This window comes from Ascaphus truei, chromosome 4 (assembly GCF_040206685.1).
Source record: "Ascaphus truei isolate aAscTru1 chromosome 4, aAscTru1.hap1, whole genome shotgun sequence".
In the NCBI taxonomy this organism is placed as follows: Eukaryota; Metazoa; Chordata; class Amphibia; order Anura; family Ascaphidae; genus Ascaphus; species Ascaphus truei.
In genome coordinates this window covers 423,863,078-423,879,285 of record NC_134486.1, presented here as the reverse complement: position 1 = coordinate 423,879,285, position 16,208 = coordinate 423,863,078, and the positions used below count along the sequence as shown (strand labels likewise).

The 16,208-nt window shown below is 45.8% G+C and overlaps 1 protein-coding gene across 1 annotated transcript in view; it reads left to right on the top strand.

The window, feature by feature from the left end:
* The first annotated feature begins 1,046 nt into the window (after positions 1 to 1,046).
* PTCRA (pre T cell antigen receptor alpha) overlaps positions 1,047 to 16,208 on the top strand; it is a 35,491-nt gene continuing 20,329 nt past the window's right edge. The window contains exon 1 of the mRNA XM_075594885.1: positions 1,047 to 1,414. Within this exon, the coding sequence (XP_075451000.1) occupies positions 1,150 to 1,414 (265 nt within the window). The 5' untranslated portion in view covers positions 1,047 to 1,149. The remainder of the gene's footprint in view (positions 1,415 to 16,208) is intronic.

Here is a 16,208-nt window from a genome sequence, read left to right as displayed (position 1 = left end):
TAGGAATTCACATTGGTATCCTTGAAATAGGTTTTGGTACAAATTCGCTCTGAATCAATAGTAATTTCAAGATCCAGATAGTGTACTAATGTTTCACTATTTTCTCCACCGACGGAGAGATTACACGTATTTATATTTAACTGTGCAATAAACTGTAGGAGAGAGGCTTCTGTACCGTCCCAAATAATGAGGATATCATCTATATATCTCCTCCACAGTATTAACTGTGGAGGAGATATCTCAGTTAAAGTAAGTTTCTCCCACCACCCCATATATAAGTTCGCAAACGATGGAGCGAACTTGGTACCCATTGCGGTACCAAGTATCTGTAAATAAAATTCTGATTCAAACAAAAAATAGTTATGAGTTAGTATGAACTCTATGGAGCATAGCAAAAATCAATTTGTGTCTGTGTTATTAAATTGCATGCCTCCAGAAAGTGCCTGGCCGCCTTGCACCCCGCCTGATGCGGTATGCATGTGTACAGTGATTGTACATCCAGCGTGGCCAGTCTATACCCAGTTTTCCACTTGGTTTGTTGTAAAAGTTTAAAAAATGTCCTCCTTTGCAGCGCAGTTCAACTCCAGAATCCAGGTCCCGTCGGGGTGCAACTGTCCCCTCCCTGTTCCACTGCCTGTTAAACTCTACTTACAAATGGTCCGCTTGAAAGATGGGACACTGCTCTCCTGCTGCAGATCCCTCGGCCGCCCCCTCCCCAGCACAATGCCTATTTCAGAGTATGGAAGAGAGTAACGTCAAGAGCAAGATGCAGCGTTATCACGTTATTTGTGCATATTATCACTTTAGTAATTAACGCTCTGATTCAGGCAAAATAACGTCCTTTCCTGTTTTAGGTAACGTCATATTATTTGCTCTGAGCTTAGTGAATCTAGCTCTTATATACAGAGGGAGCAGCCCCAATACACTAATGGAAGATACATCTCAGACACAAAGTATGACGCCTGACGCCGTTGGTTCCAATCACAGATTTATCCAGACAGGAGAAAACTCTCTATTGATCTGTGTGTCTCTTTCCCTGCAGGGTGTCGGGGGTCTCTTCTGCCCTCTCTGGTGCCCCCTGTCTGGAGGGTGCAAGATGACGGGCAGCACCAAGCACTGCTTCTCTGTCTAGTCGATGGTCTGTCTGACATGGGCGTCACCATCTGGTTCTCAAATGGAAACGGGAGCAACATGGGCACAATTACCTACCGTACACCCAACCTGAACTTCTCCACCCAATCCATAGAGGGACACAGAACCCACCTCCTGTCCCCCCCATCCAGCGAGGAACTCAGTACGTTTGCCCTTCTTTCCCTGCCTAGTAAGGAGTTCAGCTCCTGGACCTCAGTGGGCTGTTTTGTAGCTGAGGCTGGAAGTGAAGGGGTGCGGACCAGCTTCAGCCTGAGCATCCCAGGTAATCGAATCCCGAGAGATGATTGATAGAGAGAGAGAGGTGATAGAGAGAGAGAAAGAGATGATAGAGAGAGAAAGAGATGATAGAGAGAGAGAGAGGTGAGAGAGAGAGGTGAGAGAGAGAGAGAGAGAGAGAGAGAGAGAGAGAGAGAGAGAGAGAGAGAGTTAAATGACAAATAATACATGTTACAAGTACAGTTACATAAATGAACAGGGTATACATTATATACAAGACATTGCATGCATAGTTAAAGATAATATATATTATGGTCGTATGTAACAGTTACAGACCAGATTAAAATGTGAGACAGCTTTGGTTATGAAAGAACTTAGACTGGTGGTGGATGTGAGAGTCTCCGGTAGGTTGTAGATATAGATATATACACACACTACAGGTAATACTGCCCAGTGATATCAATAGTATGTGTAATAACCCGACAGGTGATAATACTGCTCAGTGATATTTAATTGTACATGTATGATAGAAGATAAAGGGTCAGTCAGTCTTAGGACAAAAGTAAATAAATGACAGTGACATATTTAACAATTTAAATTCGGCTGATTGAGACCTTAAAAAAAAAAAATGATATACACACACACACAATGGAAATATTACTGTATGCTTATTTGCATGTCTTAGGCCCGGGCCATAGATGTTTGGGGAGAGCGGAGGCGCGCTAACGCTGAGGCTCGCCTGCATCAATTAGCGCGTTTGCACGGACTGGCAGGTGAGCCAGCGTGCGCGAAGGGAGCCGGGGGGAGGTGGTTGGAGGCGGGGTCAGTGCGTCGCTGGGCCAATCGCCCGCGCCGCACTGACGTCAATGTCACGGCGCCGACGTCACGGCGCCGTGACGTTGACGCTGGTGTGCTGCGATTGGAGGGTTTCAGCCGACAGCGCGCTGAAAAACAGCTTGGCGCTCGTCTGAAACCTCCAACTCCTGAGCACGCCTGCGGACGCTCGCGTGAGCCCCCTCTCAAGGCATCCTCATTGAGGATGCAGGGGCTCAGCGCGGAGCGTCCGCACGCCTCAGCACGGCCTGTCCATCTATGGACACGGCCTTAGACTACAACCCCGCCTTTCACTATTATCACCCAGCACACAGCACTTCCACTGCAGCAAGGGATTCTGGGAAATGACATGCAAATGAGCACACAGTGCCACCTTTTGCTTCAAAACCATTTAACATGGTTCCCTATAAGCTTAAGCTTGCTGCATTTCACAGCTTTGAGCACAGCCTGGGTTAAGATGCATAGCCAGTAAACCCACCGACCTTAATGGGTCTCCTCAGTGTGGGGTTGGTTATACTGGCTTTGCAAAATGAAGCAGGGATAGGTTTCACCACACTTAGTAAAGTTATGGTGGGTAAAAAAAAGTGACAAAAACCCAACACAGTAAAGCATATAGCATTGTGTGCGTGTGTGTGTATATATATATACATACACACTTAGTTAAGTTATGGTGAGTACATGCTAATGAGCATACAGTTATAGTTCCATCCACTAATATATATATATATACACACACACATATACACACATATATAGTCAAATAGAACAGTTGGCACTCCTTAGGTGCTGATAGGCTGTAGGTGCTTGCCCCATATGGATAATATAGACATACGTTACCGTTCCAAGGTCTGGTAAAGCAACAGACAGCACTCAATTGTAGAAAACTTCACAAAGTTTATTGGTGAAAATAGTGGTACATCAAGAAACCCAACGTTTCGGTCCTCCAAAATGGGACCTTCCCCCTGAGGATACTTTGTGAAGTTTTCTACAATTGAGTGCTGTCTGTTGCTTTACCAGACCTTGGAACGGTAACGTATGTCCACACACACACTCATATATATATATTTATATATTATATATACAGATTTAATTTGCACATTTTAACACTACCATTCACTCACTAGCGCTTGTTTCTGTGTGTACTGCTGCGGCCGAGTTTATTCGAGCATTTGCCCGTTCTCGGCCGCAGCAGTAACCTGGCGCGCGCCGGAGAGTGCCGGGCGCACGCCGAAGCAGCGGAGGAGCGCCCTCCGATCGGGGCTTTCTCACTCCCGCTGCCGGGTCCGCCGGGTCCCCCGGAACCCCCTGCCGCCGTCCCCCACATCGCGGGACACCAGTGCTCCCTCGGGGAGCCCTGGACGCGCGTGCAGGGGGCGCAGGCTCCCGATGACGCGTGACCGCGCGTCGGTGATGCGCGGCACGCCGAGGGAGTGGGGCTAGCACGCCGGGGCATCCCCCGGCTTGCGGTACTAGCCCTACTCTAATAAAACGTGTCGCCAGTGTATGTGTGTATGTGTATATATATATATATATATATATACAGTGTTCGACAAACCTATACATTTGCTCGCCCCGGGCGAGTGGATTTAACCCCCGGGCGAGTAAATATTGGCCCAAGCAGCACACGTTTGGTACTAGGTGGCGAGTAGATTTTTTTGTGTGGCGAGTAGATTTTTTGGTGATTTGTCAACCACTGTATATATATATATATACACATACACACATACATACATACATACATACATACATACATACATACATATATATATATATATATATATATATATATATATACACATACACACATACACACAGAAACAAGCGCTAGTGAGTGAATGGTAGTGTTAAAATGTGCAAATTAAATCTGTATATGTGTAGTGTGAAAAAAGGATTAAATAAGTGTAGCAAGTGAATAATGTGAGCATCAATAGATTATAGCATAGGGTCAGTCTGTACGGAATAGGCGAAGCTTCTGTGTGGTCAAGCCTGACCAAATGTAAACAGAAAACAGGAGAAAAAGAAGCGCCAGTTCCGTATGGTTGAAAATAAATGTGTAAATTTTAATAAATGACCAGAGTAGTCAAAAGGACTAGTAGTAAACTGGTGTGATTAAAAAGCAATAATATGTCTAGTACGAGCAGATAGCAGCAATTAGCAAGTGACATATGGAAGGGGATGTGGAGCAAGCAAGCAAGATATCATGGGGAAAAAAGGCCAACAGTGGTGAATGTCAATGACAGTCCATATGGCTGATGCTATATATATATATATATATCATTTTTTATTTTTTGTGATTTGTTTTTAATCATATTTACCTAATGTCTTTGGGGTTACTGATAAGACTGCTTGTCAGTTCTCAAAGCCCCAGGTACATTTTTCTTTTTATTTTATCCACTGTTTGTACAGTAATTATGAAGCTGTCGTCATTAGTCAGAAAAGTAAACAAGAGAATCGAATTTTCTGGATTTCTGTGTTCCCAGAGAAAAGCAGCATATTTATTTTTTACAACATAGAAATAATAAACAGTTACTTTAAGGAGCATTACATTTAAGGAAGCTGATTACACAGAAAAATTGTTTAAAAATTAAATTATGTTGCACTGCCCCTTTAACATATCACAAACATACATGATCCATGTAATAAACCTCTTATAGCACCATGCTCTCTGTCATACACTGACATTATAATCACCGCATGCACTGTGTGTTAGCCACGAGCTGTATTATACACTGACATTATAATCACCGCATGCACTGTGTGTTAGCCACGAGCTGTACCATACACTGACATTATAATCACCGCATGCACTGCGTGTTAGCCACGAGCTGTACCATACACTAACATTATAATCACCGCATGCACTGTGTGTTAGCCACGAGCTGTACCATACACTAACATTATAATCACCGCATGCACTGTGTGTTAGCCACGAGCTGTATCATACACTGACCCGGTATCACCCCATGCACTGTGTGTTAGCCACGAGCTGTATCATACACTGACATTATAATCACCGCATGCACTGTGTGTTAGCCACGAGCTGTATCATACACTGACATTATAATCACCGCATGCACTGTGTGTTAGCCACGAGCTGTACCATACACTGACATTATAATCACCGCATGCACTGTGTGTTAGCCACGAGCTGTATCATACACTGACATTATACTGCACCGACACACTTTATTCGAGCAAATACCCAGTATGTACCTGGCAGATACCTGGAATGCGCCGCTCCTCACCTCTGACAAGCCCCGTTGCGTTTGCCTTCCCAGCCTGGGTTCATGCCTGGCTGACGGGCGGCTGATCTGTTAAATGATAATGATTAGGATTTAATAGGCTGCAATGCTTCGCGTGTCTACCAGATGGCATAAATTCATGAATTGTAATGCATTATATATATATATATATACTGTGCAGTTTTGCAGCCAGCGGGAATAAAATGCTTCAATCCCTGCTTGGAAAATACCTCAATGCACTCGGGCAGAAAACAGTCACAAACCTCAATACACCCGGGTATACCCGAATTCGTGGGACTAGCCGAGCTCGAATAAAGTGTGTCGCCAGTGTAATCACCGCATGCACTGTGTGTTAGCCACGAGCTGTACCATACACTGACATTATAATCACCGCATGCACTGCGTGTTAGCCACGAGCTGTATCATACACTGACATTATAATCACCGCATGCACTGTGTGTTAGCCACGAGCTGTACCATACACTGACCCGGTATCACCCCATGCACTGTGTGTTAGCCACGAGCTGTATCATACACTGACATTATAATCACCGCATGCACTGCGTGTTAGCCACGAGCTGTACCATACACTGACCCGGTATCACCCCATGTAATAAACCTCTTATAGCACCATGCTCTCTGTCATACACTGACATTATAATCACCGCATGCACTGTGTGTTAGCCACGAGCTGTACCATACACTGACATTATAATCACCGCATGCACTGTGTGTTAGCCACGAGCTGTATCATACACTGACATTATACTGCACCGACACACTTTATTCGAGCAAATACCCAGTATGTACCTGGCAGATACCTGGAATGCGCCGCTCCTCACCTCTGACAAGCCCCGTTGCGTTTGCCTTCCCAGCCTGGGTTCATGCCTGGCTGACGGGCGGCTGATCTGTTAAATGATAATGATTAGGATTTAATAGGCTGCAATGCTTCGCGTGTCTACCAGATGGCATAAATTCATGAATTGTAATGCATTATATATATATATATACTGTGCAGTTTTGCAGCCAGCGGGAATAAAATGCTTCAATCCCTGCTTGGAAAATACCTCAATGCACTCGGGCAGAAAACAGTCACAAACCTCAATACACCCGGGTATACCCGAATTCGTGGGACTAGCCGAGCTCGAATAAAGTGTGTCGCCAGTGTAATCACCGCATGCACTGTGTGTTAGCCACGAGCTGTACCATACACTGACATTATAATCACCGCATGCACTGCGTGTTAGCCACGAGCTGTATCATACACTGACATTATAATCACCGCATGCATTGCGTGTTAGCCACGAGCTGTACCATACACTGACCCGGTATCACCCCATGTAATAAACCTCTTATAGCACCATGCTCTCTGTCATACGCTGACATTATAATCACCGCATGCACTGTGTGTTAGCCACGAGCTGTACCATACACTGACATTATAATCACCGCATGCACTGTGTGTTAGCCACGAGCTGTATCATACACTGACATTATAATCACCGCATGCACTGTGTGTTAGCCAGAGCTGTACCATACACTGACATTATAATCACCGCATGCACTGTGTGTTAGCCACGAGCTGTATCATACACTGACATTATAATCACCCCATACACTGTGTGTTAGCCACGAGCTGTATCATACACTGACATTATAATCACCGCATGCACTGTGTGTTAGCCACGGGCTGTATCATACACTGACATTATAATCACTGCATGCACTGTGTGTTAGCCACGAGCTGTATCATACACTGACATTATAATCACCCCATGCACTGCATGTTAGCCACGAGCTGTACCATACACTAACATTATAATCACCGCATGCACTGTGTGTTAGCCACGAGCTGTATCATACACTGACCCGGTATCACCCCATGCACTGTGTGTTAGCCACGAGCTGTATCATACACTGACATTATAATCACCGCATGCACTGTGTGTTAGCCACGAGCTGTACCATACACTGACATTATAATCACCGCATGCACTGTGTGTTAGCTACGAGCTGTATCATACACTGACATTATAATCACCCCATGCACTACGTGTTAGCCACGAGCTGTACCATACACTGACACGGTATCACCCCATGCACTGTGTGTTAGCTACGAGCTGTACCATACACTGACACGGTATCACCCCATGCACTGTGTGTTAGCCACGAGCTGTACCATACACTGACATTATAATCACCGCATGCACTGCGTGTTAGCCACGAGCTGTATCATACACTGACATTATAATCACCGCATGCAATGTGTGTTAGCCACGAGCTGTATCATACACTGACATTATAATCACAGCATGCACTGTGTGTTAGCTACGAGCTGTATCATACACGGACCCGGTATCACCCCATGTAATAAACCTCTTATAGCACCATGCTCTCTGTCATACACTGACATTATAATCACCGCATGCACTGTGTGTTAGCCACGAGCTGTATCATACACTGACACGGTATCACCCCATGCACTGTGTGTTAGCTACGAGCTGTATCATACACTGACATTATAATCACTGCATGCACTGTGTGTTAGCTACGAGCTGTATCATGCACTGACGTTATAATCACCGCATGCACTGTGTGTTAGCCACGAGCTGTATCATACACTGACATTATAATCACCGCATGCACTGCGTGTTAGCCACGAGCTGTATCATACACTGACATTATAATCACCGCATGCACTGTGTGTTAGCCACGAGCTGTATCATACACTGACATTATAATCACCGCATGCACTGTGTGTTAGCCACGAGCTGTATCATACACTGACATTATAATCACCGCATGCACTGCGTGTTAGCCACGAGCTGTACCATACACTGACATTATAATCACCGCATGCACGGTGTGTTAGCCACGAGCTGTACCATACACTGACATTATAATCACCGCATGCACTGTGTGTTAGCTACGAGCTGTATCATACACTGACATTATAATCACCCCATACACCGTGTGTTAGCCACGAGCTGTATCATACACTGACATTATAATCACCGCATGCACTGTGTGTTAGCCACGAGCTGTATCATACACTGACATTATAATCACCGCATGCACTGCGTGTTAGCCACGAGCTGTATCATACACTGACATTATAATCACCGCATGCACTGTGTGTTAGCCACGAGCTGTACCATACACTGACATTATAATCACCGCATGCACTGTGTGTTATCCACGAGCTGTACCATACACTAACATTATAATCACCGCATGCACTGTGTGTTAGCCACGAGCTGTACCATACACTGACATTATAATCACCGCATGCACTGTGTGTTAGCTACGAGCTGTATCATACACTGACATTATAATCACCCCATGCACTGCGTGTTAGCCACGAGCTGTACCATACACTAACATTATAATCACCGCATGCACTGTGTGTTAGCCACGAGCTGTACTATACACTGACATTATAATCACTGCATGCACTGTGTGTTAGCTACGAGCTGTATCATACACTGACATTATAATCACCCCATGCACTGTGTGTTAGCCACGAGCTGTACCATACACTGACACGGTATCACCCCATGCACTGTGTGTTAGCCACGAGCTGTATCATACACTGACACGGTATCACCCCATGCACTGTGTGTTAGCTACGAGCTGTATCATACACTGACATTATAATCACCGCATGCACTGCGTGTTAGCCACGAGCTGTATCATACACTGACATTATAATCACTGCATGCACTGTGTGTTAGCCACGAGCTGTACCATACACTGACATTATAATCACCGCATGCACTGTGTGTTAGCCACGAGCTGTACCATACACTGACATTATAATCACCGCATGCACTGTGTGTTAGCCACGAGCTGTACCATACACTGACATTATAATCACCGCATGCACTGTGTGTTAGCCACGAGCTGTATCATACACTGACATTATAATCACCGCATGCACTGCGTGTTAGCCACGAGCTGTATCATACACTGACATTATAATCACCGCATGCACTGTGTGTTAGCCACGAGCTGTATCATACACTGACATTATAATCACCGCATGCACTGTGTGTTAGCCACGAGCTGTATCATACACTGACACGGTATCACCCCATGTAATAAACCTCTTATAGCACCATGCTCTCTGTCATACACTGACATTATAATCACCGCATGCACTGTGTGGTAGCCACGAGCTGTATCATACACTGACATTATAATCACCGCATGCACTGTGTGTTAGCCACGAGCTGTACCATACACTGACATTATAATCACCGCATGCACTGTGTGTTAGCCACGGGCTGTATCATACACTGACATTATAATCACCGCATGCAATGCGTGTTAGCCACGAGCTGTATCATACACTGACATTATAATCACCGCATGCACTGTGTGTTAGCTACGAGCTGTATCATACACTGACATTATAATCACCCCATGCACTGCGTGTTAGCCACGAGCTGTACCATACACTGACACGGTATCACCCCATGTACTGTGTGTTAGCTACGAGCTGTACCATACACTGACACGGTGTCACCCCATGCACTGTGTGTTAGCCACGAGCTGTATCATACACTGACATTATAATCACCTCATGCACTGTGTGTTAGCCACGAGCTGTATCATACACTGACATTATAATCACCGCATGCACTGTGTGTTAGCCACGAGCTGTATCATACACTGACATTATAATCACCGCATGCACTGTGTGTTAGCCACGAGCTGTATCATACACTGACATTATAATCACCGCATGCACTGTGTGTTAGCTACGAGCTGTACCATACACTGACATTATAATCACCGCATGCACTTTGTGTTAGCTACGAGCTGTATCATACACTGACCCAGTATCACCGCATGCACTGTGTGTTAGCCACGAGCTGTACCATACACTGACATTCTAATCACCGCATGCACTGCGTGTTAGCCACGAGCTGTATCATACACTGACATTATAATCACCGCATGCACTGTGTGTTAGCCACGAGCTGTACCATACACTGACATTATAATCACCGCATGCACTGTGTGTTAGCCACGAGCTGTACCATACACTGACATTATAATCACCGCATGCACTGTGTGTTAGCCACGAGCTGTATCATACACTGACATTATAATCACCGCATGCACTGTGTGTTAGCCACAAGCTGTATCATACACTGACATTTTAATCACCGCATGCACTGTGTGTTAGCCACGAGCTGTATCATACACTGACATTATAATCACCGCATGCACTGTGTGTTAGCCACAAGCTGTATCATACACTGACATTATAATCACTGCATGCACTGTGTGTTAGCCACGAGCTGTATCATACACTGACATTATAATCACCGCATGCACTAAGTGTTAGCCACGAGCTGTATCATACACTGACATTATAATCACCGCATGCACTGTGTGTTAGCCACAAGCTGTATCATACACTGACATTATAATCACCGCATGCACTGCGTGTTAGCCACGAGCTGTACCATACACTGACATTATAATCACCGCATGCACTGTGTGTTAGCCACGAGCTGTACCATACACTGACATTATAATCACCGCATGCACTGTGTGTTAGCCACGAGCTGTACCATACACTGACATTATAATCACCGCATGCACTGCGTGTTAGCCACGAGCTGTATCATACACTGACATTATAATCACCGCATGCACTGTGTGTTAGCCACGAGCTGTATCATACACTGACATTATAATCACCGCATGCACTGCGTGTTAGCCACGAGCTGTATCATACACTGACATTATAATCACCGCATGCACTGTGTTAGCCACGAGCTGTATCATACACTGACATTATAATCACCGCATGCACTGCGTGTTAGCCACGAGCTGTATCATACACTGACATTATAATCACCGCATGCACTGCGTGTTAGCCACGAGCTGTATCATACACTGACATTATAATCACCGCATGCACTGTGTGTTAGCTACGAGCTGTATCATACACTGACACGGTATCACCCCATGCACTGTGTGTTAGCCACGAGCTGTATCATACACTGACATTATAATCACCGCATGCACTGCGTGTTAGCCACGAGCTGTATCATACACTGACATTATAATCACCGCATGCACTGTGTTAGCCACGAGCTGTATCATACACTGACATTATAATCACCGCATGCACTGTGTTAGCCACGAGCTGTATCATACACTGACATTATAATCACCGCATGCACTGTGTGTTAGCCACGAGCTGTATCATACACTGACATTATAATCACTGCATGCACTGTGTGTTAGCCACGAGCTGTATCATACACTGACATTATAATCACCGCATGCACTGTGTGTTAGCCACGAGCTGTATCATACACTGACACGGTATCACCCCATGTAATAAAACTAATAGAGCACAGAGCTGTGTCATACACTGACATTATAATCACTCCATGCACTAAGGCTGCGCTTATAGTACCGAAGCGATGTCGCGGCAAAACAAATGTATTGCCGCCATCACATGTGCTTATAGTAGAAGCGACGCGACGTCGCGAGGGCAGAAATCAAGTCAATTTGATTTTTCCAGCAACCGCAGAGTGACGTCGCCGTCGTGTTGCTGTCGCCGGAGACGGCACTATAAGCGCAGCCTAAGTGTTATAGCCACGAGCTGTATCATACTGTAGGAGATGTGTGCAGAGGTACGCAATAGAGACCATTTAAAGTGAAACTAAAATTTGGCTTTATTGCACCTGTTCCTTTAACACAGCCAAAACATTCAAAATAAGCAAAAGAAAACCTACTCCATTTTGGAGAATATCAACACATGTAGTTCAGCCCTCTCTAACTGGGTAGTTAGCTAAGCTAATTACCAGCCCCAAATATATATACATAGTTTTATATATATATATATATATATATATATATATATATATATATATATATATATCTAACACAAACAAATAGTAGCGCTAGTTTGTGAATGATATATAGTGAAATGTGCAAAACAAAGTGATATAAAAAAAATTAATAATGTATGATATATATTTTAAACTCGTGTGTAGTGTAAAAAAGTGAAAGGTATCAAACCAATATAAAGATGGAGGAAGATGAAAAGAAGTCCAGCATCAGGAACAGTCCATACGGAGGAGGCAAAGGCTTCTGCAATGGTCAAGCCTGACCACAAAAATTACAAAAAACAAAAAGAAAGAAGCGCCAGCTCCGTGTCATAATACTGAAAAATATATAGGATTTATGAAGAGATAGAGTGGTCAATAGGACCTATGTTCTCACGGAGAGATTAAAAAATAAAAAATAGAGGCGCATGCGCGACAACGGACTGCATGGACGTGTGAGCCGTTAGCTCCGTTCTCAACCGACAAATATATAAATAAATAAAGTACTAAAACCCAACTGATCACCCCCAAACACATATCCCCAACAAACTGAAACCCTCCACGGTTTTAACTGACTATTTCGCAAAGGGAGACTCGGCGCGCGCCAAAAGACACGAGGGGCCTACACAGAGTGGCACTGACTCGGACGAGGAGGAAGACAATGACAGAGGCAACCAAGTCATGCGGCGAAGAGATATGGAAGAGTTTTGCCTCGATATTAAAAAATGCCTCCAAACAGAATTAGCTACCCTAAGGGCTGATATTGGCAGCATTGGCGTACGCACAGACTCCCTGGAGAAAAAATTGGATTCCACTATTAAAGCCCTCCACAAAACGGACAAACAAATGGCCCAAATAAAGGAAACCGTGAGAGATCTCACAGATAAACAAGAGGACTCCGAAAATCGTGAGCGCCGGAACAATGTGAGGGTTAGGGGGGTACCGGAGGAGGAGATGGACCCGGAGGATTTCCTAGGAAGATGGCTGACGCAATTAATGCCCGACAAAGCTGAGCACGAGACCCATCTAGATCGGTGCCACAGAGCCCTGCGGTCGCGACCGCAGCAAGGAGACCCCCCTCGCGACATAATTGCGCGCTTTCATTATTTTAAAATAAAGGAATCCTTCTGCCAAATGACCCGTAATGATCCCACATTCGAGGGCCATAAAATACAGGTCTTCCAGGACATTTCCCCCACTACACTACTCAAAAGAAGGCAGCTTACTCCCATCACAAAGATACTCCGTGATGAAGGAGTCAGGTATAGGTGGATATACCCATTCGGCCTCCTGGTCACCAGGAACGGGGCATCACACACACTAAGGCGCCTGGAGGAAGGGGGAAGCTTCCTCACAAAACTGGGCCTACAAGATAAATTACCAGAGGAGGTAACCGGAGGAAGAACAGCCCCAGATCCATCTTGGAGAGAAGCGGGTAAAGCGGACACAAACAGGCAACCCCGCAGCCCCAGATGAGGAGAGACCGAGGGGACTCCATTAAAAGTTTAAAGTTCCTCTTACCTTCTTTTGTTTGATCCACCTGTTGTGGCTACGGATGCTGAAACCCCACAGTTCGAGGCCCAGGAAGGGACCCGTTGCGCCCTGCTAGAAAAATTTTCGGCCCCATACAACCTTGGAAGCCCAGCGGCGCATCCTGGAGACTGGCGGCCATCTTGGATCAGCTCCGGCGATAAACTGAAATCGAGGCGGAGCCGGATGACGTAGGAGGGGCGGAGCCAACACTTCCAGCGAGATGTCCCGACGGATGGGACCTGGACCCCTTCAAGATGGCGGCGAGCAGACCCGGAAGGGGCGGAGACAGCCAAATCATTGCGGAAGCACCGCAGGACAGCTAAGGCACCGGCAAAGCTAGCCACCGCCGGGGGCAGGGGGGGAGGATAAGGGAAAGCGAAATGGAAGGGAGGGGGAAAGCGAAATGGAAGGGAGGGGGGGAGCGTATGGAGGAATGGTTGGAGTGGGGGATATAACGGCTAGCAGAGGAGTGACACCTGATAGAAAGAACGCAGGCAGACACAGGGGGGAAGTAGTATGGAGGGGTGAAGGTAAAGCAGGTTCAGAGGGAAAGAGATCCAAGGAAGCGCGATGGAAATATAAGGATGGTGATAGTATAGGGGGGCAGGAAGACTTCTAGCCAGAGAGGCTCCCGGTAGGGGAAAGGAAGGGAAAGCAACATGATACACTATGGCCCGAAATGGGAAACTGCCCCAGCAAGAAGACACAGGAAGTAGGACGCACAGAAAGGGGCCATAAGGAGCGGCGAAGGGTTACTAGGGGTAAACAAGGAGGGGAGAATCTCAGCACATTACAGTTGTTTAGGGGCTAAAGAACTACCCAGAGTTATTGTTAGTGAAAGTTATTAGTTAGCAAGTTGATTTAGTGCTTTAATAGTTTAAAAGTATGATTAGTACATCGAACACTTTTAACAAAGATAATGGGTTGTCGGCTGGGACTGAGGTCTCGTCGTCGTCGTGTGCCTGCGCGCTCGGACTAGGGCGGCCGCCCTAGACCCCGAGAAAGTCCTTGGGAAAGGGTGGAACGGAGCAGCCCTGACGAAAGGGGAGGGAACGGAGGGAGCTCTATGGATTTCCACCAACCCAAAGGCAAGGGGGAGGAAGTGGTCCCAGACCACAAAGGCCTCTCCCATCCTGTTTTTTGTGTCTTTTTCCCCTTATGTGTCCCATGTTCCCTATGTCTCCTCCACACCCCACACCGTCTCCTACATAGGTGGTACCTCGCTGAAGTTGAGCAAAAAGCTGTGCACTGCAGAGGACCAGAGGCTCCCCAAAACAGGTCTGACTCCCCAATTAGAAATACTACAGACGAGAGGTAAGATCACACAAACATCATGCCTCTGACCTTTATTTCACACAATGCCAAAGGGCTGAACTGTCCCCGCAAACGAAAGATAGCACTCACTGACTACAAGAGAAAGAGGACGGATTTCGTGTTAATCTAGGAAACGCATTTTAGCACCACCAGCTTCCCCAAATATTTTGATAAACAGTTTAAACAGGTATATTTATCTTCTGCAAAAGAAAAGAAACGTCGCGTGGCAATATTGATCCACAATAGGGTGGGGCTGGTGGTGGATAAGGTGAAAACAGACAAGGAGGGTAGATTCCTCCTGATTACGGGATCCATTAACCAACAGCCTATAACGGTTGCCACAGTATATGCCCCAAATGGACACAACCCTGATTTCTTTAAAACAACGTTTGATACCTTACGGAAAGTCAGTAAAGGCGTTCTGATCGTAGGCGGCGATTTCAACACCGTGCTAACCGCATCACTAGACAGATCAGGCCCCCCCAGACATAGAACAACGCCACGGCCTTTGGCCCTGGAACAAGGACTAAGGGATTTACAATTAGTCGATGTCTGGAGAGAGATGCACCCACTAGACAGAAACTACACTTTCTACTCCCACCCCCATGACTCATTCAGCAGAGTCGATTACTTCTTTGTCTCTAGTAGACTGGTCCCTGTGATCACCCATACCGGGATCCATGATATTTCATGGTCAGATCACGCACCCATAGAGCTACTGTGCACACGGATAGGGCTGGACAGACCGGGGGCAAATTGGAAACTAAACGAATCCCTCTTAAAGATCCCCGAATTGGAAGGGAAGATCGGAGAGGCGATCAAATATTTCTTTAAAGAAAATGAAGGTAGCGTTCGCTCTCACATAACCCTCTGGGAGGCACATAAAGCAACACTGAGGGGGGTTTCGATTAGTTTAGCGGCCAAAAAAAAAAGGGAAAGCAACGCAAAAATTATAAAAGAACAAACAGAACTAAAGCATTTATGGGAACAACACAAGAGCTCCCCGAATGTGGCCACCGTCCAACGAGTTAAGGACACCCAGATTAAACTAAATCTACTC